The 26241-nt window shown below is 61.8% G+C and overlaps 2 protein-coding genes across 10 annotated transcripts; one reads left to right on the forward strand and one right to left on the reverse strand.

Moving 5' to 3' along the window:
• Positions 1-397: 397 nt before the first annotated feature.
• Positions 398-4300, reverse strand: LOC110143742 (mitotic-spindle organizing protein 2). Of its 2 annotated transcripts, XM_020903457.2 has the most exons (4): positions 3803-4300; positions 3570-3718; positions 2597-2776; positions 398-613 (listed from the first exon to the last, which is right to left on the reverse strand). In XM_020903457.2, exons 1-4 carry the CDS (start codon positions 3970-3972, stop codon positions 456-458), a joined length of 657 nt encoding a protein of 218 aa, XP_020759116.2. In that variant the 5' UTR covers positions 3973-4300; the 3' UTR covers positions 398-455. The 2 variants fall into 2 exon arrangements, with proteins under 2 accessions (XP_020759116.2, XP_070331855.1); XM_070475754.1 differs by lacking the exon at positions 2597-2776 and having other exon boundaries at positions 3803-4290.
• A 75-nt stretch (positions 4301-4375) lies between these two features.
• On the forward strand, positions 4376-19678 carry SMPD4 (sphingomyelin phosphodiesterase 4). Of its 8 annotated transcripts, none has more exons than XM_070475749.1 (21): positions 4526-4950; positions 5095-5340; positions 6871-6954; positions 7650-7736; positions 8148-8290; positions 8382-8457; positions 8915-9023; positions 9145-9197; positions 9579-9730; positions 11016-11148; positions 12985-13056; positions 14542-14628; positions 15971-16116; positions 16438-16528; positions 16689-16789; positions 17037-17200; positions 17296-17501; positions 17663-17896; positions 18001-18132; positions 18235-18363; positions 18481-19678. In XM_070475749.1, the coding sequence occupies exons 3-21, from the start codon at positions 6916-6918 to the stop codon at positions 18808-18810; spliced, it is 2484 nt and encodes an 827-aa protein (XP_070331850.1). In that variant the 5' UTR covers positions 4526-4950; positions 5095-5340; positions 6871-6915; the 3' UTR covers positions 18811-19678. The 8 variants fall into 8 exon arrangements, with proteins under 8 accessions (XP_070331846.1, XP_070331848.1, XP_070331847.1 ...); XM_070475750.1 differs by having other exon boundaries at positions 4526-4923; XM_070475745.1 differs by lacking the exons at positions 4526-4950; positions 5095-5340 and adding an exon at positions 4376-4485.
• Positions 19679-26241: the final 6563 nt, after the last annotated feature.

Raw genomic sequence — 26241 nt, forward strand, 5'->3', positions numbered from 1 at the left:
CCCAGGCTTCTCTGTTGGGATAGGCGGCCTAAGGCATAAGGGCCTAGAGGTGGAGTGTGGAAACCTCGGGTCTGCAGAGGGTCCACACTCTGTGGACCTGCGGGTAGGATGTGGCCGCTCAGGACCCTGGGAGGAAGGGTCTTACCTGCTTCTGTGGCATGCATGACCCATGGAGGGTAATAGCTGTCACTCACAGCCCTTCTGTGCTCAAACCACTGCTGGACCTGCGTGCTGGGGAGGGCCTCGGTGAAAGTGCAAGAGACCCAGGAAGACCACGGTTCTTGCAGGCTCAAAAGAGGCCCAGGAGGCAGGTGGTGAAGACAGCACCCAGAGTTAAGTCTAAACGCTTGTGCCTGAACTTGGCTGACGGGTGACAGAACACATCTGGAATGGACCCTTGGCGTTTCAGAGGTTTATTAGCCACAAGATGGGGGAGCTGCCTGCCCAGGGGGCGCTCAGCTGCCGCTCCTTGGGGGGCTCCTCCCTGGCCCACCCCCCTTTGGCAGCCTGGAGGCGCTGGGCTGGCGGGGCATCCTCTGGCTGGGTCCTTCCCGGCTGCTGCGTTCTGCCAGGGCCGTGCCTCCGCCCAGGGCACCGCCGCCCTTGTTTCTCCCTGGAGGACACAGAGCACAGGCGTCAGCAGCCAGGCAGAACCCTGGGGGCAGCGTAGGGAAGCTGGGCAAGTTGACCCTGCGACCGGCTCTCGCCAGGCCGGCTTCTGAACCTGGTCATGGAAGCGCTGCTTCTTGGTGGTCTCCCTCTCCCCTCTGTTCTACAGACATCCAGAACCGCTGGCCCCGAGACTGGACTCCCCTGAGGCTCCACGGGGCAGCCACGCTCAGCTGTAGAGCTAGTCTGAGCCACCTGGCACAGGGTTGGGCGTTTGCAGTGGCCCCAGCTTGGAAGCCTGACAGCTGGTCTCCCTATGAGAACTCGATTCGAATAAGGAGCAGCCACCGGTCACCCACTGCTGAGCAGGAGCAGACTGGAGTGTGTGGTGGGGTGATGCGGGGCCAGCTGTGCCCAGGGGCCACCAAAATGAGCCAACAGGGCTGTCCCTGCCCTTCTCCCCAGGACAGATGCCAGCCTTCTGGTCCAGTGAGTGCATGGTCCCCACCCCACAGGGGCATCCAGTTGGAGAGGCCACACTACCCTCCCCAGGCTGGGCCAGGCCGAGTCAGGCCTGGGAGCTTGCGGCTTCACCCTGGGGCCTGAGCGCCGCTGAAGCGCGGTGCAGGGGCAGCTCCCCGAGGCGGGCCCCTGCCGCAGGCTGTACTCTGCCGCTCTGCTTCCGGGGCCTGCACACGCGTGCTTCCTGACCCCCACCAGGGAGGACCAGGGCCCCGGAGACTCAAGGATGAGAGGGAAGTAAAAGAGCCAAAGTAACGTTCACCTTTAAATCTGGTGAGGCTGATAAACCCGGAAATAAGAAACTGATGCCACTCTTAAGTCATGGAAGGTGTCAGGGAAACCACCTCAGGACGGAAGCAGGCCCTTCATCCAGCTCAGGGTGGTTCTCGGCACCTAAAGGAGCCACACAGCCTAGGGGCTCGTGGGGAGACCCACTCAGGCCTTGGGCCCGCTGGACCCAGCAAGGCACGTTTGGGAGCTCGGAGCTTGTCATGCCTGTTCACCTTCCTCTGATGTGGCTATTAGGTCAGATGGAACGGACTTAAACGAGGATTGAGGCTGAGCCCAGGGTAAAGCCTGGTTCCCATGGGGCCCTCTTAAGGGTCAAGACAGACAGCGGTTTGTCGTCGTCGTCACTAAGTCGTGACCCCGCAGGCTGCAGCCCGCCAGACTTCCCTGTCCTTCACTGTCTCGGGGTTTGCTCAAGCTCATGTCCGTGGAGTCGGCGATGCTAGTGAACCATGTCATCCTTGTTGAATGAATCACTGCCGGCTTACTCCCCTAATGAAGCGAACCCCCCCAAACAGCGGCCCATTGCCAGTAGGGACTTGGGGGCCCCTGAAGCTGGGGAGCACCTAACCCCCACTGCGGGCTCTACCAGGCGCTGAGTGGGAACTAGAACCAGAAAAGCCCAGAGCTTTGTCCTGGGTGGTGAGAGCGCCCCTTGTGGAGTCGGCCAGCTGCTGAGGCCAGGTATCAGTGACAGGATGTGTGACCAGGGGTGAGAAATGTCAGGCAGGAACCACTGCAGCCCCACCTCCTGCTGGGCCCGCTGGCGGGGTCTGGTGGCCAGGACCGGCGGGCGGCAGGGGCGTGGGGAGCACCCAGCAGGGGCTTGACTGGTGCTGCAGACCAGACTGAACACCGGTGCACAAGGCGGGCTGCACACGTGCCCCTTACCCTTGGCCCACACCCCTGGGGGACGGTCCCGCGCGGACGTGCCTGTGACCCCGCCGGGCACAGGGCCGGGTGCTGCTGAAGGGAAGCACGTTCGCGGGCAGGAGTGGCCGCACCCCCAGCTCAGGAACCAGGCAAGGGGGGACCCTGGGGGCTGATCCTCCAGACGGCCAGTCCGGGAGCTGACAGCACTGCAGCGCCCTTGCAGCTCAGAGCCGCTCGTTCTGGAGGCCATGGCAGTTTCCATGGAAACAGTACCAACCCCCAGAAATAAACCAATAAACGCAACCTGCAAAAGGAGAGAACAGGCAGCAAGAGAACCGGAGGGAACCGGGGGGCCCTGGAGAGAGAGGCGAGTACGCGGCAGCTGGGCCGTGGAGCAGAACCGGAGAGGCCGCAGGCTGCGGGGCGCAGGAAAAGGAGGGCCTCGCGGGGGGGCTACGGCTCCGGACAGAGAGAAAGGAGGCCTCTGGAGGTCAGAGAGAGACAGAGAGAGCAGACAGGGAGCATCAGTGGGGAGGCCCGCACCGCAGCGCCCAGGAGGGGGCCTCTCAGGACAGGGACGCAGGCGCCCAGGGCCCTGGCGCTCCCATCCAGGGGCCCAGCTGCCCTCTGCCCCTTCTCAATGTTTCTAGCCAAGGAGCCGGCCCCAACATTCAGCTGCGTCTCAAGTGTGTCTGGAATACGGAGAAGGGACATGCCAAGTGGATTAGAGCTCCACTGTGACACCCTGGTCACCAGCCCCTGCTCACCCCAGCCACAACCTCCAGACTGAGCAGCGCCCCAGGCCCTCTGCACCCTGCCAGCCAAGAGCTGCCCACAGAGGGAAGCTTCACTATCCAGACTCAGCAGGACCTGGGCCAGGTGAGGGGCCAACAAGCGAGCACAGGAAAGCCTCTGGCCGCCCTGCTCCCTGAGGACTTAAGTACAGGCTACAGCTGCAGGGAGGAAAGAACCAATGCCGCCTGTTGCCAGCTTCGTGGGAAAACGACCTGAGTGCAGAGCTGGGGAGAAACGGGTTGCAGAGTCCTAATAAGGTCTAGGTGGCTTTGGGGCTCCCACCCTGCACCCTCCCCATGTGGACGGGCACCCTCCAGGGTGGTAGATAGCAAAGTCCAAGCTGGGGACTGGAGTCCAAGGGGCCAGCCATCGGATGTGCCCACCGAGTTCTGGGACAAGAACAACAGAAAGGCCTGGCCGCTCGGGACCAAAGGCGCCCAGTGCCAGGCGCTGCCCACCCGCCGCCCCGGCCCGGCTCTGACCTCGGGTCTCAGGCACGCTGGGCGCGGGCAGGGGCACGGCCGTGGGGTCCTGGGAGTCGCTCGCCACCCTCTGCCCAGCGCACATGGACTTGAGCATCTGGAAGACGGCGAGGGGCGCCACGTTCAGCTTCAGCAGGTCCACCAGGATCCTGGCGAGAACACACGCGGTGGCAGTGAGCTCTCCTCGCCCGGGCCGGCCGCCCCGGGGGACCCCGACTCCCCTGGGCGCTCACTTGAACACGTCGGGGTCCATGGCGCCGCCCGCAGCCTGCGCCAGCTCGAACAGCTCCATCTCCTCGGCGCTCAGCACCTTTTTCCGCCGCAGCGCCAGCTTTTGCAAGGCCGCCTCCAGTCCCGGGGGCGCCCCCGGCCCGGGGCCCGGCCCCGCGCCCGCGGCCGCCATCTGCGGAACCGTGGAGGGTGCGCGCCGCCCGGTCCCCGCCGCGCCCCCCTACCGGCCCGCCACGTGCCCCGCCGTCCGGTGCTCGGGCCCGGGCGGCGGCGGAAGTGCGGAGCACCCGCCCCTTAGCGACTGGGCCCCCGCGCGCGCCCAGCAGGAAGCCTGCACGCAGAGCCCCGCGGTCGCCCAATAAACGCCAGCCAGGCCGGCGCGCGGCTCTCCCGCGCCGCCCCCCGATAGGGGGCGCGCCTGTAGGCCCTAAACTTAACGCGAGGCCGCTTCTCTTGCGCACGCGCGGTCCTTGCCGCTAGGCTCCCCGCTGCGCGCGCGCGCGCGTTGCGAGGCGGGCCTCCCATAAACCCGCGGAAGGGGGGGTGGGGCTTGGCTTTGCGCACGCGCTTTTGACCGCGTCCGCCCGGGGGACGCGACGCGCGCAGCTTGATGACGACATTTCAGCGCCGAGTCGCCGAATGGCTGCCTCCGTCCCTGAAGTGGGCGACGCTGCGGGTTCCTCAGGTGAGTGGTGGCAGTAGCGCGCCGTCGGGACCAGTGTCCTGGCGGCCGCCCCAAACCTCTGCAGATGTCGGGTCCGCGCGAGGCCCGGGCATCGGACCGGGGCGTCGAGTGCCGCGCCGCGCCCTCCCTCCGCCTTCCCGCGCGCCTCACGAGCCTCGCTCAGGCGGGCGCCGGGTTAACGTTCCTGCGCGCGGTGGGGGACCGACAGCCTGGGACTCCCCGGCGAGCGCTGAGCGCTGTGGGGGGCGCGGGGGTGGGTCTCGGCCTGACGCCCACCCCCGCCACGGGTGTGCTGGCCTTGGGGAGCCGCGGCTTCCGAGGGTCGCCGGGTAGTGGCGAGCTGCAGACGGGAGGGCTTGCTCGTTGCGCGGCCGGAGGAACGCCCCGACGAGATGGGCGCCGCCAGGGCTGCGGTTCCAGGAGAGACCCCGAAGCCGGGTCGGAAGGCACTCCTGAAGGCAGCGGGTGTGGAGGTGGCGGGGTGAAGTGGAGGGGGGCGCCCAGAGCAGGCGGCGCGGTGGGAGAACCGGGACGCTGCCGTCTCCCCGAAATTCCGCAGTTAGGCGCCTCGGGCTCACTCAGCCGCTAACTCTGCCAACTTTCTCCCAGGAAGGAGCAGCTTTCACCTCGTCATCTCTGAAGCTCTGCCCTTGGCCCGCAGTACAGGGTTTTATGCCGCTTTGATCGTTTCGGAGTAGTGCACGGTGTTCTCTGGACCGCTTGGTTCAGGACTGGAGCATTTTAAGTCATCCTTAAAACTGAAGCGAATGTTTAGTTTAATTAGGAGTTGAGCAGACTCAGTGTTGCTGGACCCAAGATTTGACTATTCACAGCCCAATAGCGGGTACTCCAAAGGCAAGTGTCAAGAGAAAAGAAAGGTTGTTTTAATCAGAAAGCTGGAGCAGCCAGACCGGTATCCCAGAGGCGACTCTGAAGATTATGCGCCACAGTGACAGTTTTTAAAGGGATAAGGGGAAAGAATCTCAGAGTCATTGCGGCCGGACGTCAGGCTCTGCATCACTTTCCGTCTCGTGCAGGCTGGCAGTCTCCTCGTGGTCGTTTTTCAGCTGTTGTCTTGCCTGCTAATCTGCAGGATTGCCAGGAGGGATCCTGGGGGCAGAGAGCTGGTCATTCTTTTTCATTCCTACCTTTTTTTAATCTAGGAAAAGTATCAACAAGTTAGGCAGGATTTTGTGGGCATTCAGTAGACCCTGAGTCAGGAGTTAGGTTAAATGCCACCAGGTCACCTCATTTCTACAAGGTTTGAGCAAGACAGAAATTGGCAGACAGGAAAGGGCGAAGGATCCCCCGGCCAATGCTCCATTTCTGTGGGACTGGGGGCAAAAGCCTGTCTTCTGAAACTTCTTCCTGTGGACATAGGGCACCGTATTCTTTGAGTGGAAGATGTGGGTGTGAGTCTGTAGCATCTTCTTGCTGACAGTTTTAGTCTGTTTACATATACGAGCAGAGCAAGCTACAATTACTTTGATGGCCACAGAGACAGGTTATGAAGAAGAGCAGCACCAGTCCCACTGTCTCAAGGCCGGTTCTCAGAACTGCTGGCTGTGGGTGGAGCGCCTTATGTCACGGCTGCAGTCCGGTCATTGCGCAGCTGGCTGTCTTCCTTTGCTGGCAGTTGTAGCATCTATAAACAACTCAGGAGTGTGCATCAGAGTTTCCTGACCATCAGCTGCTTCTTCTGGCTGTTTTGTGCTCTGGGGGGGCCAGGCAGACTTCAGCTTTTCTACAGACAGGGGTGGGGGACATCTGCTGGGGATGGGGGTGTCCAGCACCCTTGGTCTCACAGGAAGGTGTTCGTAATGTCCAGGGGCAGAGATGCCCACCCAGCCTCTCTATCCACGTAGTCTGCCTGCCAGCTGCCCCCTCAGCGTTGTTCCTTGGCTGTGGGCAGAGCTGTGCCAGGAGAGCCGTCAAGGGACGCAGAGGCTCTGACTCTGCTCGCTCTGGGTGTTTTCAGGTTCTGCCCCGCAGGCACAGGGAGTGGGAGTCTGGAGAGCTGCCCCTGATTTTCTAGTGGCTGTTCAGAGGCTCTGCTGGTGAAGTGTGCTCGTCCCTCCTCGCTCCTTCCTCAGAGGGCGCAGGTAGGACAGAGGCGGTGCACCCGCCTTTCTCTAGAGAGCGGTGAGGAGGCTCACCTGCCTCCTCCTGCCTGGCCCTGAGGAGTAAGTGAGGCGCGGATGGCGAGCTGCTGGAACTAGGCCTGGCGCGGGGCGCATGCCCCGCTTTACCACAGGCTCCCCCCGCGGTTCTGGCTCTGAGGCTCCCGCTGGCCTGCACGTGCACAGCACTTCTGCAGAACGTGCGCCTGGGTTGTGCTTCGTGAAGTGCTGCGGTGCCTTGTTGAGACTCCATCTCTGTCTGCAGTGGTCCCCTAAGACGGTCGCTCCGGACCCTGCGAGGCAGGCTGCCATGGCGTTCCCCCACCTGCAGCAGCCCAGCTTCCTGCTGGTAAGTGTCCGCTGCCCGCCGAGGGCCCACGGGACAGGAGAGCTCTGGGACTGGAGAGCTCTGCAGTGTGTGCTTTTTGGGGTGCTGTGCTGGAAAGCATGGACTCCCGTTAGGATCCTCAGGCTCGAGTGTGTGCTGGTGTGTGCTGGTTTTTTATGCAGCCACTGAGCCCCAGTTTTCTCATTTACAAGAAGGGGTCATAGAAGTGTCGGTTCCCCGGTCTTCCCGGCTGGGGGAGGGGCAAGGGAGGAGAATGGACACCTGTGTCTTCACGTCTCGTAAATCCTTACACGAAAGCGAGGTGTTCTAATGACCTTAACTGCCATTGGTGAAACCTGGAAGGTCCCTGCTCTGCTGGGGCACCAGGCCTGCACCTTCCTGTGGATGTTGCTCTGGGCGGAGGGTCCTCTTGGTGCCCCCCGAAAGCCAGCAGATCCAGCCCCAGCCTGCACAGCGGGGTCTTGCATCTGACAGAGACGCTGTGGGCCCCACCCTCATGGAGATGGCCAGGGCCTTGCATTTCCTGGGCGAAGCCTGGCCTTGCCTGCTGACCTTTATCCGTGCACATAGGGCCCTTCTTTTCTCTGGTCGGGATGACACGAGCCTTCTGTGTCTGACTCCCGCCTGTCACTTGGACTTCCGGTCTGACTTCCAGCAGGGTGCTCAACCCTGTTCTGGTTGGCTCTGTCTCCTAGGCCAGCCTGAAAGCCGACTCTATAAACAAGCCTTTTGCACAGCGCTGCCAAGACTTGGTTAAAGTCATCGAGGACTTTCCAGCAAAGGTAAGGCTTTGCTGTCTGTTTTCTATGGGGGTGTGTCCCACATGCTCCCAGAGGAGGGTCTATAAGCCCCTCTCCCACCTCCGAGCGCTGCCTGCGGAAGCCTGACGCGGGGTGTAACTCATGTCTGTGACGTGTAAATGAGAGCACGTAGATTGGGGTTTCTCAGCTGTGGTCCCACAGGGGCCGTTGGCAGTGTCTGGAAGCGGTTATAGTTGTCACACGGGCGTCCCTCCCCACACCTGCCCATGCCGTGTCTAGCACAGAGGTCAGCCGTGCGGTGTTGAGCCAGACATGCAGTAGCCACGTCACCATGGCTGCCCAAGACGGGGCAGCAGGTCCTGGGTGCAGGCCCAGCTGGGAGGCGGGCAGGGTCCCCTGGAGAGCCTGCTCCGAGCGCCCACGCCGCTGCAGGAGCTGCACGCTGTGTTCCCGTGGCTGGTCGAGAGCGTTTTCGGTAGCCTGGACGGCGTCCTGCCCGGCTGGAACCTGCGCTGCCTGCAGGGCCGCGTGAGCCCCGTGGAGCACAGCGTCGCCTTGGAGTTCCTGGACCCTGGGTAGGTCGTCTTGCCTACACGGGGCCGGACGTTCTCGGGGAGTCCTGTCTGGTTTGCCACTCACTTCCCTGTTTCTGTCGTTCGCGTTCAGAGGCCCAATGATGAAACTGGTGTATAAACTTCAGGCCGAAGACTATAAGTTTGATTTTCCTGTCTCCTACCTGCCCGTAAGTAAGCCACAGCGGTGAAGGTGGGCTCGTGGCCATGGTGCTGGCAGCGGACAGGGGCCTGAAGGGTTGTCACAGTGGCCAGAGCACCCTGGTGTCTGGCCCCGGAGGCATCACCAATTGGAACTTCACCAGCTCCTTCTTTCCCAGAGGTGATCTGAACCCTGCCAGTGGGAAGGCCCAGTGGCCTCCTGCTGAGTGGCAGGGCATGTGCCTAGAGGCTTTTTATTGAGTCTGCAGTTCTGTGGGGCGAGTTAAATGCAGGTTGGCTCACAGGGCTCAGAAGCACAACAGATGGGATCCATCGCATGCCTGGCTGGGCCAAGATGCGCCCTGCTGCAGCGGGCCTGGTGGGGACGCAGGAGAGTGCGTGACAGGCAGGGGACAGCGCAGTTCCCCTGCTGGGGTCAGGGCTGGGCTCCACCACGGCCTCCTCAGGCCACGCCTGTGTCTGCAGGGGCCCGTGAAGGCGTCCATCCAGGAGCGCGCGCTTCCCGACAGCCCCTTGTACCACAACAAGGTGCAGCTGCCGCCCGCCGGAGGCCTCGGCCTGTACCTGGCCCTCAGTATCCTTTGTCGGCCGCGGGGGGGGGGGCGGGGGGGGGGGGGAGGGAGGCAGCCGGCCGCGGGGGGGGGGGGGGGGGGGGGGGGCCCGCCCTGCCGTTTGTCCCCTGACGCGGCCTTCAGACCCCTTCGAGTACTACATGTTTTTCTTTGCGTTGAGCCTCATCACTCAGAAGGTAAGGAGGGCTGAAGCCCCCTGGGGGCGGGGCAGGGGTGCCCCTCAGGGCTCTTGTCCAGTTAGGCTGGGCCGGCCGCCTCCTGGTCCCCTTTGCGCCCGCAGCCTTCACCCTTCAGGCCACCCTCACTGAGCCAGGGTGACGGGCTGGGACGGGCGGGCGCCCCGAGTGCTGGTCTGGGGGGCTTCCTGCAGGGGGTGCCTTCTGGGCAGGGGCGGGGCGGGGGCAGGGCGGGCCCCGCCCTGGGTGATTGGGACCCTCAGGGGCAGGGCCTGAGCCCGTGGGGGCGGGGTCCTCAGGGGCAGGGCCTGAGCCCGTGGGGGCGGGGTCAGCCCCCCGGGGGCGGGGTCCTCAGCCACGCTCCCGGGGCTCTGCTTCCAGCCGCCCCCTGGGGCCCTCCACGTCCGCACCTCCGACTGCGCCTACTTCATCCTGGTGGACAGGTACCTGGCCTGGTTTCTGCCCACGGAAGGCAGCGTGCTGCCACCCCTCTCCTCCAGCCCAGGGGGGCCCAGCCCCGCGCCGGCTCCCAGGTGAGACTTCCGGCCAGGGCCCAGGTGCCCGCGCACACCACCAGGTGCCGGTGGTCCTTCCTCCTGGTGGAGCATTGCCCACCAGGGACGGTGGTGGTGCCTTGCGTGCAGAGCGCTCAGCTTTGTCTGCGGCCTGAGGCTCTGCGACCCAGCTGCCCTGGTGCGGGCTGGAGGGCTGGTGGGGGCTTCCCTTAAGTGGCAGGTTCTTTGGCCTCAGGAAAGGGCCTGGGCCGTGTTCTGCGTGTGGCCGCCCTCTCCGCACAGGGCACCCGAGCCCAGGCTGGGCCAAGAGCAGCTGGCAAGGGACTTGGAGCTGGGGATGGCCGACGGCCCCAGCCGTGGAGGACGGGGGCGCTGGGCTGCGGGGGCCGGGCGCTTGGGCAGAGCCCTGGGCCTTGCCAGCCCACCTCCTTCCCTGGAGGCTGCAGGCTCTCTCCTGCAGAGCCCCCGCCCTCTGGCACGTGCTGGGTCACCCTGCACTTGCGTGGCAGGGCCCCCGAGGATGGGACAGGACAGGCGGGGGGTGTGGAGCGGGGGCTGGGGGGGCATTCACAGCCCCAGAGAGGCTTCAGCTGCCAGGTGGATTCTGGGCCGGATTTGGCTCACTCCTTCTAAGATATGATTTCAGGGTTTACAAGTTGCTACATGTAACAGAACTTTCACAGGCCCTTCACCCGCCTGATTTCCGAGTTGTCTTAATCTGCGAATCTGTGTGTGTTTTCTTGAGCTGTTTGAACAAGTTACAGACACGTGGCTGTCACACCTTAACTCATGAGTGTTTTCAGAAACCTGTGGTCTCTTCGACCTTCCTGCAGAGTAGGGCCCGCCAGCCCGGCCCCACACCCGCCTTGGGCTTTAGCAGTCTCCTGCCTCCTGCTCGCGGCTGTCTCTCCATAGTCCAGAGGGTCCCGACCCCAATGGCGGTGTGTGCCGCGCCCTTGCCCCTCAGGTGTACCCCACGATTAGATGCTGGCCTGGCTGAGGGATGCCGCGGCCCTCCTCCGGGGAAGGTGGATAAGTGCCTGGGTCTCAGGTAACGAACCTGGGGGACCTAGTGGGCAGCGTCTGTGTCCCTTGCGGTCCTCGGCCAAGCCTGTTGTGGACAAGCAGTGCCAGCTGACGCTCCTCCGGTCTTCCCCCCTCACTCCTTGGGCCGGCCCTGAAGGCAGCGTCCTCCCTTTGTTCACACACGGCGGCATGACTGGACCTGCCCCTGCCGTCCCAGGTGGCCCGCCCCGCCCCGCAGCCATCCCGACACTCTCTGTGTCTGTCTGTCTGTCCCCAGGACACCGGCCGTGCCCTTTGCCTCCTACGGCTTGCACCACACCAGCCTCTTGAAGCGGCACGTCTCCCACCAGACGTCGGTGAACGCGGACCCCGCCTCCCATGAGATCTGGCGGTCGGAGACGCTGCTCCAGGTGAGTGCGGGCCCGTCTGCGGGAGCCGGTCCGGTGCCGGGCACTGCCCGCCCCGCGGGCAGGACCGAGAGGCTGCGCCTGCGGAGGGCGCGTTACAGACGGGAAGGCCCCTGCCCGCGGTCACCGGTGTCACTGGCAGGGTTTCCCCGGGCTCCATCCGTGGAGCTTTAGTCTTTCTCTCCTGGTGACGTGATGGCTCTCCGGCCCCTCCATTTCCGTGGCTGGGCTCACCGTCCCTGGCCACCAGCGTGTCTCGGGCACTGAGGCACAGGGCCTCCCCTTGGTCAGCAGGCCTGTCCCTCCCCCGCGGGGCCCCCGTGTGGGTGGCAGGCAGCCCTGCGCCTGTCCCCTGAGCCGGCCCCGGAGAGCCTGCTGGCTCTGCGGCTGGACTCCAGGGCTGTGGGCGTCACCACAGCCGGCTTGTTCAGAATCTGGAGTGTGGCTGGGATGGGGTTCTGTGGTTTTTTGGAACCATGGTAAAATACACATAACATAGAACGTAAGTCTGAAATGTTTTAAGGCAATGATCACGTAGTGTTAGGGTGTTTGCACTGTTGTAACAAGTTTCCAGAACCTTCCATCCGTGAGACCCAGCGCCTGTCATCAGACAGCAGCCCCTCCACGCACCGCCAGCCCTGCCCCCACGTCCCGCTCAGTTCCATGACGGACCTCCCCCACCCCGTGCCTCTGTCGGGGGCGTCGGCGGCGCCTCTGTGACTCACTCACTGCGCTTCCCTCAGCGGTGCGGCGGGCTTGTCTGCGTGGCGGGTGAGCGCCCTGCCCGCTGAAGCCGCGCGCAGTCCTGCGCGTGTGGCCCCGTGTCATGTGTCAGCCGTCTGACGGGCACGTGGGCCGCTTCTGGTCTTCGCTGCTGGGATTGTCCTCCTGAGCCTTGCCCTCTGTGGGGTTTCTGAGGCCCTGCTGCCCTGTTGTCCACGGTGGGTGACCCATTTCTTATCACCCCCGGCGGGGCGCGCGGACTCCGGTTTCTCCGTGTCCTCGGGACGCTCGCTGTGCCCTGGGTTTTGACTGCGGTGTTCTAGTTGTGGTGAGCGGCCTGTTCCACCTCTCTCGTCCTTGTTGGCCACATGTGTGTCTTTGGAGAAGTGTCTCCTTGAGTCCTTTGCCTGGTTTTGAGCTGACATTTTTGTTGTGACTGAGTTCTCAGTGATCTCTGTGTAGGCTGGGTGTTAATCCTTCCTCAGAAACATGGTCGGCGAGTCTTTTCCCTGTTCTGTGAGCTGCCGTTTTACTTTATGTGTTGTATCTTTTGATGCACAAAAGATAGTTTTTTAAATCAGAGTTTACTAAAGTCTTCCTCACTTGGCTGTGCCGGGTCCTCGGTGCTGGGTGGGTTTTCTCTGGTGCCCGTGGGGCCATTGTCTGGCTGTGGCTCCTCTCGCGGGGGAGCCGGCTCTAGGCGCACGGGCTCAGTGCTGTGGCTCAGGGACCTTCCCGGACCAGGGATTGAGCCTGTCCCTCACATTGGCAGGTGGGTTCTTAACCACAGGGCCCCGAGGAAGTCCCACCAAAGCTTTTCATTTTCGTGCTGTCCAGTTTTTCCGTTTGTTGCCTGAGCTGTTGGAGTCACACGTGGGAAGTCATTGTCAGGTCCAGCGTTGTGAAGTGCTGACTTTACCATTTTACCTCCTGTTCTAGGTCTTTGATCCACAGTGAGTTGTTTTTCGTTTACGGTGTTGAGTGAGTTTCAGGCTGCGTCCGTGTGCAGTTGGGTCCTGTTTTCCCGGCAGCCTCAGGGGAAAGCTTGCTCGTTCTGTCGCCGAGTGGTCTGGAGCCCTCGCCGGGACCTGTTGGCCCACCCACGCTCTCTTGCAGGTGTTTGTGGAAATGTGGCTCCATCATTACTCTCTGGAGATGTACCAGAAGATGCAGTCCCCTCACGCCAAGGTATGTGGCTGCTGCCGTTCCTCTCCTGCCGCTGCAAGCGCTGCGTTTCGGCTTCAGGGCTGGCTGTGGGCTAGCCTCCCCAGGCGCCGTGTGGCTTGTGCTGTGTGCCGGGCTTGCACCCGCCCTCCCCGGGCACCCCAGCTGCTCCCCGCCCGTCTTGGCGGCCCCGCTGCTTGTCCTCCGAGTGCACAGGTGGCCCTCCAGGGGCGGCTGGGGTCTGCCGCCCCCTCCCTTGCCGGGCCGCTCATATGTGTGCGGAGGCCTGGGGTCCACGACCCCCACTGTGGCCCCCGGGCTAGTCGGGATGGGCTCCACCACCCTAGACCCCGCCCTTGCTGCAGGCGCCGTCCTCCTGGCATCCTTGGGGCTGGGGGCCCACGCCCTCCGCCGTCCCGGGGGTTTGCTCTGCAGGACACCCCAGGTGCGGGAGGGCGGAGCAGGGCCAGGCTCCACCCTGGGCCTCCCGAACACCACCCGCCCCACCCCGCCCCACCCAGTTCTGCCCGGTGCGGGCCTGGCCCAGGAGCCTGCCCACCTCAGTCTTTAGACGTGGCTCCGGGCCGCCGGTCACCTCGGGGGCCTAGCCCTCCTCCCAGTGACTGCAAAGGTCCGGGCAGTTACCCAGAAACCTGCCCTTTGCCGTCTGTTGGGGCAGGAAAACAACACATGAGGAGGCAGGTTGTGTGGAAAGCCGGCTGCAGGGGGCCCTGGGGTCACTGTTCTGGAGCTCCTGCAGGCTGTGGGCCCGCGGGGTCCCTGGGGTCCCCAGGCTCCCCAGCTCCTTGCTCAGAGCGTGGCCGGGCCATCTCCCGGCATCTGGCATGTCCCTGGGTGAAGCATGGCACCCAGCACGTGGGCAGGCCATGTGCGGGCGGCTCTGACTGCCGCAGGGGGTAGGCAGGGGCCCAGGGCGGGGGCAGACAGTGGGCCAGCCTCGCTGCCCCCGCCAGGATCCAGGCCTCTGGGTGTGTGTGGCCATGGCCAGCCTGTCGGGGGCCCTGGCCGTGGGCCTGACGAGATTGTCTGTGGTCCTGGCGAGGTTGGGGCTGGTCTCCATGAGGGAGTCCAGGGCCGGCCTGGTGGGCCGTGTGCCACCTGGAGCCCCTCTGGGAACCAGTCCGCGCGTGTCACAACACCTGGGAGTTGACCAGGAATTGATCATGTTATGTGCTGATGAATTTCTCTTCCGAAACAGCCCAGGAAGTCCCGTCAATTGCTCTGGGCGAGAGGCCTCGGTCTAGAATTGGCTTCTCACGTTTGCGTTTCATTCCTGGGCCACAGACACATGAGCTGCTGCGGCGCGGGGGGTGGGCGGATCGCGGAGCCCCGGGGACCCTCGAGCCTGCCTCTGCCCCGGCATGGGGGACGGCTGCGTGGCGCGGGCTCTTCCGGACACGTGCTCTTGCTGGTGTGTGTCGGGGCTCAAGGGCTGCTTCTCACTGTCTCTCTCTCTCCCTCCCCGCCCGCCCGCCGGCTTCTGCCCAGCTGGAGGTCCTGCACTACCGGCTCAGCGTCTGCAGCGCCCTCCACAGCCCTGCCCACCCCAGCCTCCAGGCCCTCCACGCCCACCAAGTACTGGCCGCGCGCGTTCTGTCCGCTCCCCCCTCCCCGTGGCATAAGCCCCAGAGCTCACGTCTGTGCAGCAGTGAAGCCTGGGGCCGCCTGGGGTGATGCAGAGGCCCCTTCTAAGCAGAGCCAGGCCCTCCTGCTGGGGTTCGGGGTGCAGCCAGGTGGCCGGGAGTGATGCCAGGACCCGCTGGCTGTACTGGGGTCACCGGGTTGCCGGGCCCAGCTCTGGGCCAGCCCAGGTATCCAGCCCTGGGGCCATTGTGCTGCGCACTCAGCCCCGGTTTGCGGGGGGAAGCCGTGCGGCCTTTGGAGCGCAGGCCTGGTGCTGGGGCTGACCGAGGACAGGCGGCCCCAGGGCTCGTGGGTGGCGACCTTGTGGAGGCTACAGTCTGCTTAGGCAGGAGTGCCAGGGATGGAGTGCAGTCCGTGGGATAGGGGTGTGGGGCCAGCAGGCTCCTGAGGTTCGCTGCTCCCCAATGTGACCTCCGGGGAGTTTGGGCCTCGCTCACGGTCAGGGCTCTGTCCACGTTGCCCTCAGTGGGGCCTTGAAGTCCTGAAATTGAATTTGAGCACAGATGAGATGTCACGCTTCATTCCTGCCTGGCTCCTGCACAGAGGAGGGAGAGAAGGTTCCAGAAGGACCGCCGTGGGCGGGGGAGGGCCTTCCCAGGCAGCAGTGGGGTCATCCACAGTGGGAGGCCAGCCCGTGGGGGTCTTGAAGGCAGAGGGTGTGGGCATCAGCGACAGGCTCCTGCAGGCACTGTCTCAGGCTGGGAGGTGCTGAAGAAGGCAGTGTGCCTGAGGAACAGTGAGGAGGTGGCCCGCGGGTTGGGTGTGGGTGCCGGCCCAGGGTGGGAGCAGGCCCAGGAACGCTGGGGGTTGAGATGCGCGGGGGCAGGCCCCGGGGCTCCTGGAGCAGGGCCAGCACGGAAGGGCCCTGTGATGTTCATTCCCGTTACGGCATCGCCTTCCCTCCGGTTCGCTGCAAGTGCACCACGTAGAGACCCAAAGGTGGACAAGGCAGAAGGGGTACCGGCCTGGGGGTCGCCGGGGCCTGCGCGGCCGTTTCCATGCCAGGGCAGCCCATGGGACCATGCCTTAGGCCCGGGGCTTTTGCGCGCCTCTCAGCGATGCTCCCTGCGGGCAAGCCCGTGGCTGCGGGTGGGCGGGGGAGCAGCCGCCAGGTCTCAGATCCCTCCACATTTGTGGACCAGAAGCCCAGCTCGAGGGATGGGGTGGGGGGTCCTTGTGGCGGAAGCTCCGCCGGAGCTCCAAGTGCAGGGAGCCCCCGGGCATGGGCGGAGCAGCCTGCGGGGTGTCCCTGACGCCCCCGCCTGGCCCCCAGGAGTCCTTCATGCCCACGGAGGAGCACGTGCTGGTTGTGCGGCTGCTGCTGAAGCACCTGCATGCCTTCGCCAACAGCCTGCGGCCGGAGCAGGCCCCGCCTTCCGCCCACTCGCACGCTGCCAGCCCCCTGGAGGAGTTCAAGAGGTGGGCGTGGGCGGGGGCGGTCCCCCGATCCCTCCTGGCACGGGGGTAGGGGCAGCAGGGAGACCCGTCTCACTTCCCCCCCACCAAAGCAGAAGAGCCCAGCCTCTCGGCTCTGCGCCCCCAACTCCCACTCCCCACACGGGCAGGGGAGGGCCGAGACCTGATGCCCAGGCCAGCGGGCGCTGGCAGAGCGGGCGACGTGTGGGTCAGGCCCATGTGCTGTGCCCCCGGGGTGTCCTCTGAGGAAGGGGCTGCACACAGGAGGCCCTGCCCCAGGCCTGCTGGGTGGCCTGGGCTCTGGTGACGCCCCTGCCCCCGCAGGGCCGCCGTCCCGAGGTTCGTCCAGCAGAAGCTGTACCTCTTCCTGCAGCACTGCTTTGGCCACTGGCCCCTGGACGCGTCCTTCAGAGCTGTGAGTGCCGCCCCGCCGCCTGTGCCCCGCGCGTGGAGAGGGAGGGGGTCGTTCCACCAGCCCCACCTGGGTGGGCTCCCAGCCTCACCCCCGCCAGGTGTTCTGTTCCAAGGGGCCCCCTTCCTCCCCTCCCTCAGCACTGGCTTCTCCGTCTCACCAGGTGCTGGAGATGTGGCTGAGCTACCTGCAGCCCTGGAGGTACGCGCCCGAGAGGCAGGCCCCGGGCAGTGACTGCCAGGCCCGCAGTGTGTCGGAGAGATGGTGAGCCCGCCCCGGCTGCTGTGAGGGGGGATCGCCCTCCCCTCCCCCACTGTCTTTGCGGGGGTCCCCCGTCCCCTGCCACATGCGCTCAGGCAAAGCCCCTCAGCCCTGCACCGCGCCCGCCCACCCCGGGGGAGGGCCTCTTCGGTGAGGACCCTGCCCTCAGCCCTCTGTGCTGCCCCCTCCCGTCACCCGGCTCGAGGTGCGGGAGACGGAGCCTGGAGGAGCCCTGACTCACCCCCCACAGGGCGCCCTTCGTGCAGGAGAACCTGCTCGTCTACACCAAGCTCTTCCTGGGCTTCCTGAGCCGTGCTCTGCGCACGGACCTCGTCAGCCCCAAGAACGCGCTCATGGTGTTCCGCGTGGCCAAGGTCTTCGCACAGCCCAACCTGGCCGAGATGATCCAGCGGGGTGAGGCCCCAATCAGAGGGCACCAGCGCTCTGGGGCCCCCAGGGGGACCACCTGCACCTCGGGGCCACAGCCAGGCTGGCGTCCTGCCTTCCAGGCGAGCAGCTGTTCCTGGAGCCCGAGCTCGGCATCCCGCAGCGGCAGCACCGGCTCTTCACGGCACCCTCCTTCACCGGCAGCTTCCTGTCGTCGTGGCCGCCGGCCGTCACCGACGCCTCCTTCAAGGTGAAGAGCCACGTGTACAGCCTGGAGGGCCAGGACTGCAAGTACACCCCGATGTTTGGGCCCGAGGTCCGGGCGCTGGTGAGTGGTCGGCGGTCACGCTCCTCTCCGTCTGGCTGGGGGAGTCTAGTGTTTGCTGATGCCAAACTCAGCGTCTGTTGGAAGGTGCGCCTTAGCCCTTAACACTCACCGTGTGGGCGCCTGGAGGCAGCCGAGCCCCCTGACCCCCCGCCCGCCCGCAGGTCCTGCGTCTGGCGCAGCTCATCACGCAGGCCAAGCAGACGGCCAAGTCCCTCTCGGACCAGTGCGGGGAGAGCGCAGCCGGCCGCCCCTTCCTGTCCTGGCTGGGCTTCTACCCCGCGGACACCAACGGCTCCTACTCGGGCAACGACCTGGACGAGATGGGGCAGGACAGCGTCCGCAAGACAGACGAGTACCTGGAGAAGGCGCTGGAGTACCTGTGCCAGGTGTTCCGGGTACGCACCCGCTGCCCTCAGCCCCGCCCACCCCCGCGGCGATCGAGTTGGGGGGGGGGGCTCCCCGGGCTCGATCGTGACCCTCTGCCCGACCCTCCCCGCAGCTCAGCGAGGCGCAGCTCGCCCAGCTGACGCTGGCCCTGGGGACAACGCAGGACGAGAACGGGAAGAAGCAGCTCCCGGACTGCATCGTGGGCGAGGACGGGCTCATCCTCACGCCCCTGGGCCGCTACCAGGTGAGGGCGGGGCGGGGCGGGGACTGTATCGGGTGGGGGCGGGTACCAGGGGTGGGGCGGTACCAGGTGAGGGCGCGGCGTTGCTCAGTGTTCTGTTCCCAGATCATCAGCGGGCTGCGGCGCTTCGACATCGAGTACCAGGGCGACTGGGAGCTGCAGCCCATCCGGAGTTATGAGATCGCCAGCCTGGTCCGCGCGCTCTTCCAGCTGTCTTCCACCATCAACCGCAGGGTGAGTGTGGGGAGGGCCTCCCGCCAGCCCCCGCCAACCAGCCCCCAACCGCAGGGTGAGTGTGGGGAGGGCCCCGCCAGCCCGCCCCGCGCCCGCTGAGCCTGCCGTCCGCTCCAGTTCGCAGGCCAGATGGTGGCGCTGTGCTCGCGGGCCGACTTCCTGGGCAGCTTTTGCCGCTACCACCTCTTGGAGCCCGGGCTGTCGGGCCGGCGCCTGCTGAGTCCCGTGGGGCGGGGCCACGCCGCCAACCGGGCTCGAGGGCCGCGGCTCAGCCTGCGCTTCCTGGGCAGCTACCGGACGCTGCTGTCGCTGCTGCTGGCCTTCTCCGTGGCCTCGCTCTTCTGCGTGGGGCCCCTGCTCTGCGCCCTGCTCATCGTGCTGGCCTACGTCCTCTACGCCGTGGCCATGACGCTGCTGACCGAGCGCGGCAAGCTGCACCAGCTCTGAGCGCCGCCGCCGGCCACACCACGCCCCACCGCCCCACCCCAGTCACCTCCGTACTTCTCCGGCAGGTTTCCCTCGGCCCGGCAGGCAGCGCGAGCCTGCTGGGTGGGGCCCGGGCCTCCTCAAGGGGCAGGGCGGCGCGGTGGGCTCCCTGCCTCAGCCGGAGGCCCCGCAGGGAGGTGCCTTTCTCTTCACTATGTAAAGCTCAGGAGTCAGGCCTCCCCGGAGGGCTCACAGTCTCTGCCCTCAACGACCGCGGAGGAGGGCGGTGAGACCCCAGGACAGGAACCCAGCCTCGGGCTCCCAAGAAGAATCATGCTTCCAAAGGCAGTCCTGAGAAAATTAGATGGTGGTTCTCCTCTGGTTCAGGATTTTAAAGCTAATTTTGCTGCCAAGTCCGGGCTGCACACCTGCATCTGAGGAGAGGAGGCGCTTGGGAGCGCAGATGGCCCCAGGCCACGGGCCGGCCGGCCTGGCGTGCACGCCTTGTCCTTGCAGGCGGGCGGGCTGCACTGCTCCCCCCCAGCCCAGTCCACAGCCAGAGGAGGTCGGAAGCACTGTTTGTGTCCTCGCTTAGAGCAGGTGCCTGGACAGTGTCTGGTAAGGGTCACACATTCCACGTGCACGAAGGCCACGTGTTCACAGACCCTCGCAGCCTTCCACGCCCTTTGTCCTGCAGATGACATACCGGGGGGCACTTGCCAACCCAGATTTTTAAAAGCCTTTGGTGTCTGTCTTTTTAAGTTTTCAAACTAAATGTTGGGCTTTGTGTTTTAATGTAAACTCAGAACAGTGGCCATTGGGGCCTGTGACCAAAAACCAAACCTGTAACTGACCCTGGATCTGAATAAACCTGTTTTTGGTCTCGAGACCCACGGTGCCATCAGTCAAGTTCTGTGGACAAAGGAAGTTCGAGTTTCCATCGGTTCCCGCGGACACCGACTCTGTGACCAACCTCTGAGACGTCTGGGGGTCCCACGTCCACGGCACCAGTTCCTGACGACACCCCTGCGAAGCTTCCTCTGATGGACACGGGCCCGCCTGCAAGGGTGGGGACCCCCATCTCTCTGGGGCTCTGCTCGCCCCTTTGCCCACACACCATTAACTGTGGAGCAGCCACCCATTGTGGTACCTGCAGCCGTGCCGGGACCCGCGGGGTCTTCACAGAGCAGGATTCAGAAGTTAAAGCAGACGCTGAGGTTGAGCGGCCTGGAGGGCGGAGTGGGGACGGCAGCCAGGGCCCACAGTGCGTGGCGGCTTTGCCCAGGGGCCCGGCAGGTGGGGTGGTGGGGACCCCCCTTCACACAGACCCTAAGGTGGTGTGGGGGCTCTGGCTGCAGCATGGAGATGGGGCGGGGAGGAGTGGGCACAGGAGGCTGAGGTCCCAGGGGAGAGAGGCCGCCGTCCGGGCCAGGGAGGCGTGGGGAGGTGGGTAGCAGCCCCGGTTTTGAAGAGGCCCACGGGGAAACTGAGTGCTGGGGTGAGTTCACAGTTGAGCTCTCGGCCCCGCCCTGCTCCAGCTCGGCCACGGCCGCCTTGTCAGGGAGGAGCCGCAGCCAGATGCCTGGAGCCGCAGCTACCTGGGCGGCCCGCCCGCGTGGGCTGCGGCCCCAGACCCCAGGGCACCGGCCTTACGGGGCTGGCCCCCGCCCCTCCAGTTCCCCTTCCAAGGCCACTAACCTTGGCTTCCCTGGCGGCTCAGTGCTGAAGAACATGCCTGCCGCTTTGGGAGTCACGGGTTCCATCCCTGATCTGGGGAGATCCCACGTGCCGCGGAGCAGCTAAACCTGTGCACCACGACTGCTGAGCCTGAGCACCCTAGAGCCTGAGCTCCGCAGTGGGAGAAGCCACTGCCGGAGAAGCCTGCTGTGACGAGAAGGGCCCCCGGTGCAGTGAAGACCCAGCACAAGTAAATCACCGAGAAACACCGCTAACTCAGCGGGCCTGGGGCTCCCCTCCCTGGCACGGCGCCCTGTAAATAACGGCCCCACTTCGCTGCGAACACCTGCCAAGGTGGCTTCCTGCCTGCGGGCACCGCGCCTGGTGCTCGGGCTCAGCTGGTGGGTCAGCTCGGCTCCAAGGACACGGCTGCTACCAAGCTCCCAAAGCAGCAACCTGAGCACACGTCCTACCTCGTGGCTCTGAGCCGCTCGGAGAACATGCAGGTTTCTGTAGAAACCAGTGGAGTGAGCCGGTGGGGGAGGCTGCTCACAGGCGCCGCAGATCTAGCTGAGCTGCAGGCGGGGGCGGGCGCAGCGACGGGAGACCCCCCGGGGAGGGGCTGCTGGCCCAGCTCCCGGGGGCAGGCTGGAGGCGGGGGTTCTGCATGTTTCCTCAGCCCCACCCAGAGCCGCAGGTGGTTTATGCCAGCTGCCCACGCCCTCAAGCCCCAACACCCTGACTGACCTTCAGGCCATCACCCAAGTGCTGCCCAAGGGCCACAGTGGTCGCCTCAGCGCCCCCAGCCTCCCAGCCCCGCAGCCAAGGCTGGACTCACTGTCCTTCCTGAACTGTTTTCCACAAACCTGCCCGTCTGTTCCAAGCTTCCATGTCCTACAGAACGTCCCCAGGAAGCTCAGAGTCCGTGCGTCTGAAATCTCCCAACGAGAGACCCACGCTCAGGGCAGCCTGACCAGCGAGAGCCCCCTGCTCGGCCAGCCCCGCCACCACCCTCCTCTCTGGTAGCCGGGGGCGCTGCTGGGCCTTCAGGCGAGTGTCTGAGGGCCTGCACCCCCTCCCTCCCGCCCAGGGAGCCCCGCGCTCCTGGCCCCAGCCTGTCCTCCCCGCCTCTGCCTCCCCGGCTGGATGAAGGGCCCCCCTCTGGACTCACCACTGTCCACAGAGAAAAGCAAAGAGGTACTTGTCATCTGTGTGGTGCTGGGCACTTGGAGATGCTGAATAAATAAATAAATACTCATGACTGACCCTCCGTCCAATGAGGACGTTTGTTCTCTGTGGATGAGTATTGTAGTCTTTTCTCTCCAGAGCTGAGCAAGTATACAAGAGCTGCCCGATAAATACATTTGTTTGACAACTTACTATACCTATTATCTACACATCCCAGAATCAAAATATGAACTATTGGATAAATTAGTTTTTCCATGACCAGAAAAGGACTAGGACAGGGTCCTTCAATCTAATGTTGAACAATTGAAGGGACCTGACCAAGGCTCAGATCACAGACTGATGTAGAAGAAATCAGCTAAAGGGACCTCCCTGGTGGCCCAGTGGTTTTAAGAATGCCTTGCAATGCTGGGGATGTGGGTTCGATCCCTGGTTGGGGAACTCAGATCGCACAAGCCAGACGCTGCAATCAACATGGTTCCCACATGACGCAAGTAACACCTGACGCAGCCTAATTACTTTTTTTAAAAGGAAAAGCTAAAACTAGGACCATTCGGAGAAAACACAGAAGTAAACTTACTGGTTTTTCAGATACGACAACAAAAGTGCATGTGACAAGAAAAAACTTCAGACAAATGAAAATCTTCACAATACATGTCTTCCATTAGATTGCTTAAAACAGTGCCGACGACCTTTGTTGCGCTTCCGGCTCAGTGAACTGGAACTGCACTCACGCTGGCCCTGAGGAAGGACAGAGCGAGGTCACACGGGACCTCTAGGCGCTCGGACAACTGGAGGAGTGGAGAGGAAGCAAGCGCCTCCGTGTCACTGCCCTTAGGAAAGACCGTGATCATTTCCCATTTGACAGTTATTTAAATCAGCAGGTCATTCCAATTCTAAACATATTCCCCACAAGAGTCGCGAGGATGATGAACAGAAGCAAAGTCTGTCTTCCTGGCTGAACCCAAGGAAACACATTCTCTCCCTCTTAACCGAAGCTCGTCTCGCGGGGCTGCAGCGGGCGCAGCGGCAGGAGCCGCCTCCGGCACCGCACAGCCCTGGCCCGCACGGTCGCCGGCACAGCCAACTTGTCCTTGACTTTGCCCGGGAGGGTTAGGATGGCCCAGGAGAGCAGACGCAGGAAGCGCCCAGAGACTGCTGTGTAGCAGGAAAAACCCAAGGAGATGTCATCGTGGTCCAGCGCCAAGACTGCGCTCCCGATGACGCAACCGAGACCCAGCACAGCCAGGCACAGATTTTACAAAACAGAACAAAAAAAGCAGGAACTGACGACTCCCTGGAACACTAAGACCTGCGGCGGAAACAACAACCAAGTTGCACAGTATGTCTGCCACGACCCCGTTACAGAAAAACAGGCGAGAGTCGGCAGACAAAGGAGTCGGACCACAGGCGTGTCAGTGTGACTGCCTAAGCACAGAGGCGGCTTGGGCGGCGTCCACGCCTCGCTCGGGACAGAGGCGGGTGGAGCTCAGCTGGGCTCTGTTGTTCGAATCGTTTCTACCCAGGAGGACGTACTTCTGCCTGGCTGATGGGCAGCTGCCTGCAAGTCTGACCATGTGCCCTTGGCCCACCCGCACCCACTTCCCCTGGGAGAGCCCGATAGGAGCACTGGGTGCCCCGTAAGATTGAGGCTGCCGGGAGCCGACTCACGAGACCCCACCCGTGACAGGCCACGAGGGAGCAAGCCTGACGGGCAAGGCGGGTCAGGTTCTCAGGGGCTCCGAAACGCTGCGCCCGGCGCTCACCTTGAAGATGGTATCTGTCTTTCTGATGCCTGCCTCAATGGACTACTCCCTAATTTCTGTGACACAGGCAGAAGGCCTTCCCCGATCTCTTCCCAAATAAGAATCAGTTTAGAACTTTAATCAATAAGTTTCCCGGGGGTGGTATTTTATGAGATTATCCAGGGTGAAAGGAGTGTTTTAACTTAAACTCCTTTGCTGGTATTTTAGTTTGTTTGGCAAATGCATTTATGCCCTTGGTACTAATATGCATGATTGCTTATAATACCCTCATCATAATATAGCATAAAGAACTTGATTATATAAAAGCCCTAATAGACATAGAGCCTTTTTAAGGGGTGAGGGAGTCCTATTAGAAAACATAAGAAAAATTATTCTATAGGTGGTTATTGGGTTGAGATTTGCTTGCTGTGTTTTCGCTTTTAATGTGCTAAGGTTGTGTTATAGAAACCATTGTTAATATAGTTTAAGATCTAGAGAAATAAGGACTTAGCCCTAGTGTGGTAACAATGAGATGGTTGTTAATTGTCAGCCAGGAGTGCTAGGCAGAAGCTGCCTCACCAAAGTCGCAGAGTCAGTGTGGGGTAAACTTCTTAGACAAACGCAACTGACAACTTCTGCAGAAGGATTAATTTTTGTATTAACAAGGATATAATTCTACTCTGTACTATTTCTCTATGAGACTGCTACCTTTCAGTTAAGGTCACCATAAAAACGGAAAATAGGCTTACATTCACCTGACCTGCATAAAATGTTAATAGCCCCAAGGCCAGAAGATCATGTGCTAAGAATTACTATAGAATTAGAAAGCAAAAAACATCCTGCTTTTCCTAAAAAACAAAATGATGTAATACTAATCCTGTGTAATCATGAGTAAGCATCTTGTACCTTGAAAATGTTCTGTGAAAGGGTATAAAACCGGTTGTCAAAAAGTAAAACACAGACTTGGCCCTATCAAGGCTGGTCTCACATGTCTCTCGCCGACGCTGTTCATCCTGAGGGTACCCCCTGGATCCTGCCGAGGCTGGACCCCGGCAAGTGGCCCCCAACAACAGGGACCCGAAGGTAATCCCCCCCATTGTTCAGTCTTCGGGACGGCTAGGACCCCACTAGGGCGCTGCAGGCCCCCCCTGCATAAGATAGGTAGGGTAAGAAAAGTGGGTACGTTTCAGTTTCCTTCTTCTCTAAATTAAGCCTTTTCCTTTTTTCTTTTTTTCTTATTCTAATTAGTAACAAAAATGGGTAACAGTGAGTCAAAAGAAAGACAGCTTTTTATTAGAATCATAATACAACTCCTTAACCGCAGAGAAATTAAAGTTAAAAAGACCAGTGTTCAGTCCTTTTCTACCTTTGTCCAAGAGCAATGTCCTGTTTTCCAAAAGAGAGCAGTTCTCCTGGGTTCCCTTACCCTCCTGCCCTCCACCAGGGTGCCCTTTCCAATGAGGCCTCTTGCTTTGCTAGCACATGTGTCTCCTCCGACAATTCACTTATAAGAGCTCAGTTACGGGCCCTAGAAGGGGTCCCCCTTCCTGCAACTGGTGGGGACTCTTCTTCGCTGAGACTGACATCCTGACCACTCGGGGTACTCAGAGGCCAGCTTGCCTGCCAATGGAACAGACCCAGCGGCCGCAACTGGGACCTTTTGTCCCTGGTCTCCTCCTGACGCAGACAACTGGCCAGAGTGCCCGACCAGTGAGGAACAAGAGACTGTTGACCTCTCTCCCCTTCCCTCTCTCTTTCTTCTCCTTAGCCCTTCCTATCCTTCCTGTCTTTCTAGTCCCCTGGTGCTGGACGCAGGAATCTGGTTGAAGGGCCTCAGCTTGAGCTGAGGATTGGAGACTGATCACCTCCTCTTGGCAGATAACTCGAACTCCGGTAGGGCCGAGTTCCAGCCCTCCCTTCTCTGGAAGCCCAGGGAAAAGTCCCTAACGCCTGGGTGTCTGCAGGGGGCAGGAGACGTCTGCAAGGCCACCCTTTTGCCCCCTTTGCCCGCCTCCTCCTCCCCCTCCTTTTCCTTTCCTCCTCTTAAAACCTTTGAAGACATCGAAGTTCTGTGTCTCTATAGAAGGTTTTCTGAGAGACTGTATTCTTGTATTTAAGGGAGTGTCTGATGAGGACTGCCAGGTTTATATGTGTTTTAACTTTGTGTTCTGTGTTGTGATTTTTGATGGCCATTTTGCTTTTTGTTAGAACTTGATTTTCTTTTCCTGTGCCTTGAGACCAGGGCTCTCAGGAACACTTATCTAGACCATCTCTAAATCCTGAGTCTGAGGGAAAAAGGGGAAAGGCCTTTAAAATTTCTATTTATTTCAACTTTCTTATAAACTAGTAAATTTTATATTGTAATATCTAATTCATCACCAAACTTAGAATATGAAACTAGATCTCGCACTGTGTCTGTCTAAATATGTTTTGGTATGTCTTTGTCTCTGGGTAATATTTTTTAGGTTAATTGGTAAATGAGCTCTATTTAATTGGCTTAAAAAAAGGGTAAGCGCTTACAAATCAAATAATTCTAAATTAAACAATAAATTCCAGGTTCAGGTAAACTAGAAAATATTCAGTATTAAATACCTGATATTAATGTTTGTTTGTTGACCTATCTAATATAGACATGTCTTAGAGTAATTAACATCAAGTGAAATATTTTCTTTATGCCTAGGTTTATTATAAGTTAAATATTGTTATACTGTGATATCTGTTACAAGTTTGTCAGCAAGGAAATTACCTCAAGTAAAAAAACTTTAAAAAAAATGTTAATAAGAGTTTTTAGATAAACTATTAAAAATCATCATACTTTAGAAATGTCTCTCTAAAACAGTCCCTT

This window comes from Odocoileus virginianus, chromosome 12 (genome assembly GCF_023699985.2).
Source record: "Odocoileus virginianus isolate 20LAN1187 ecotype Illinois chromosome 12, Ovbor_1.2, whole genome shotgun sequence".
Lineage (NCBI taxonomy): Eukaryota > Metazoa > Chordata > Mammalia > Artiodactyla > Cervidae > Odocoileus > Odocoileus virginianus.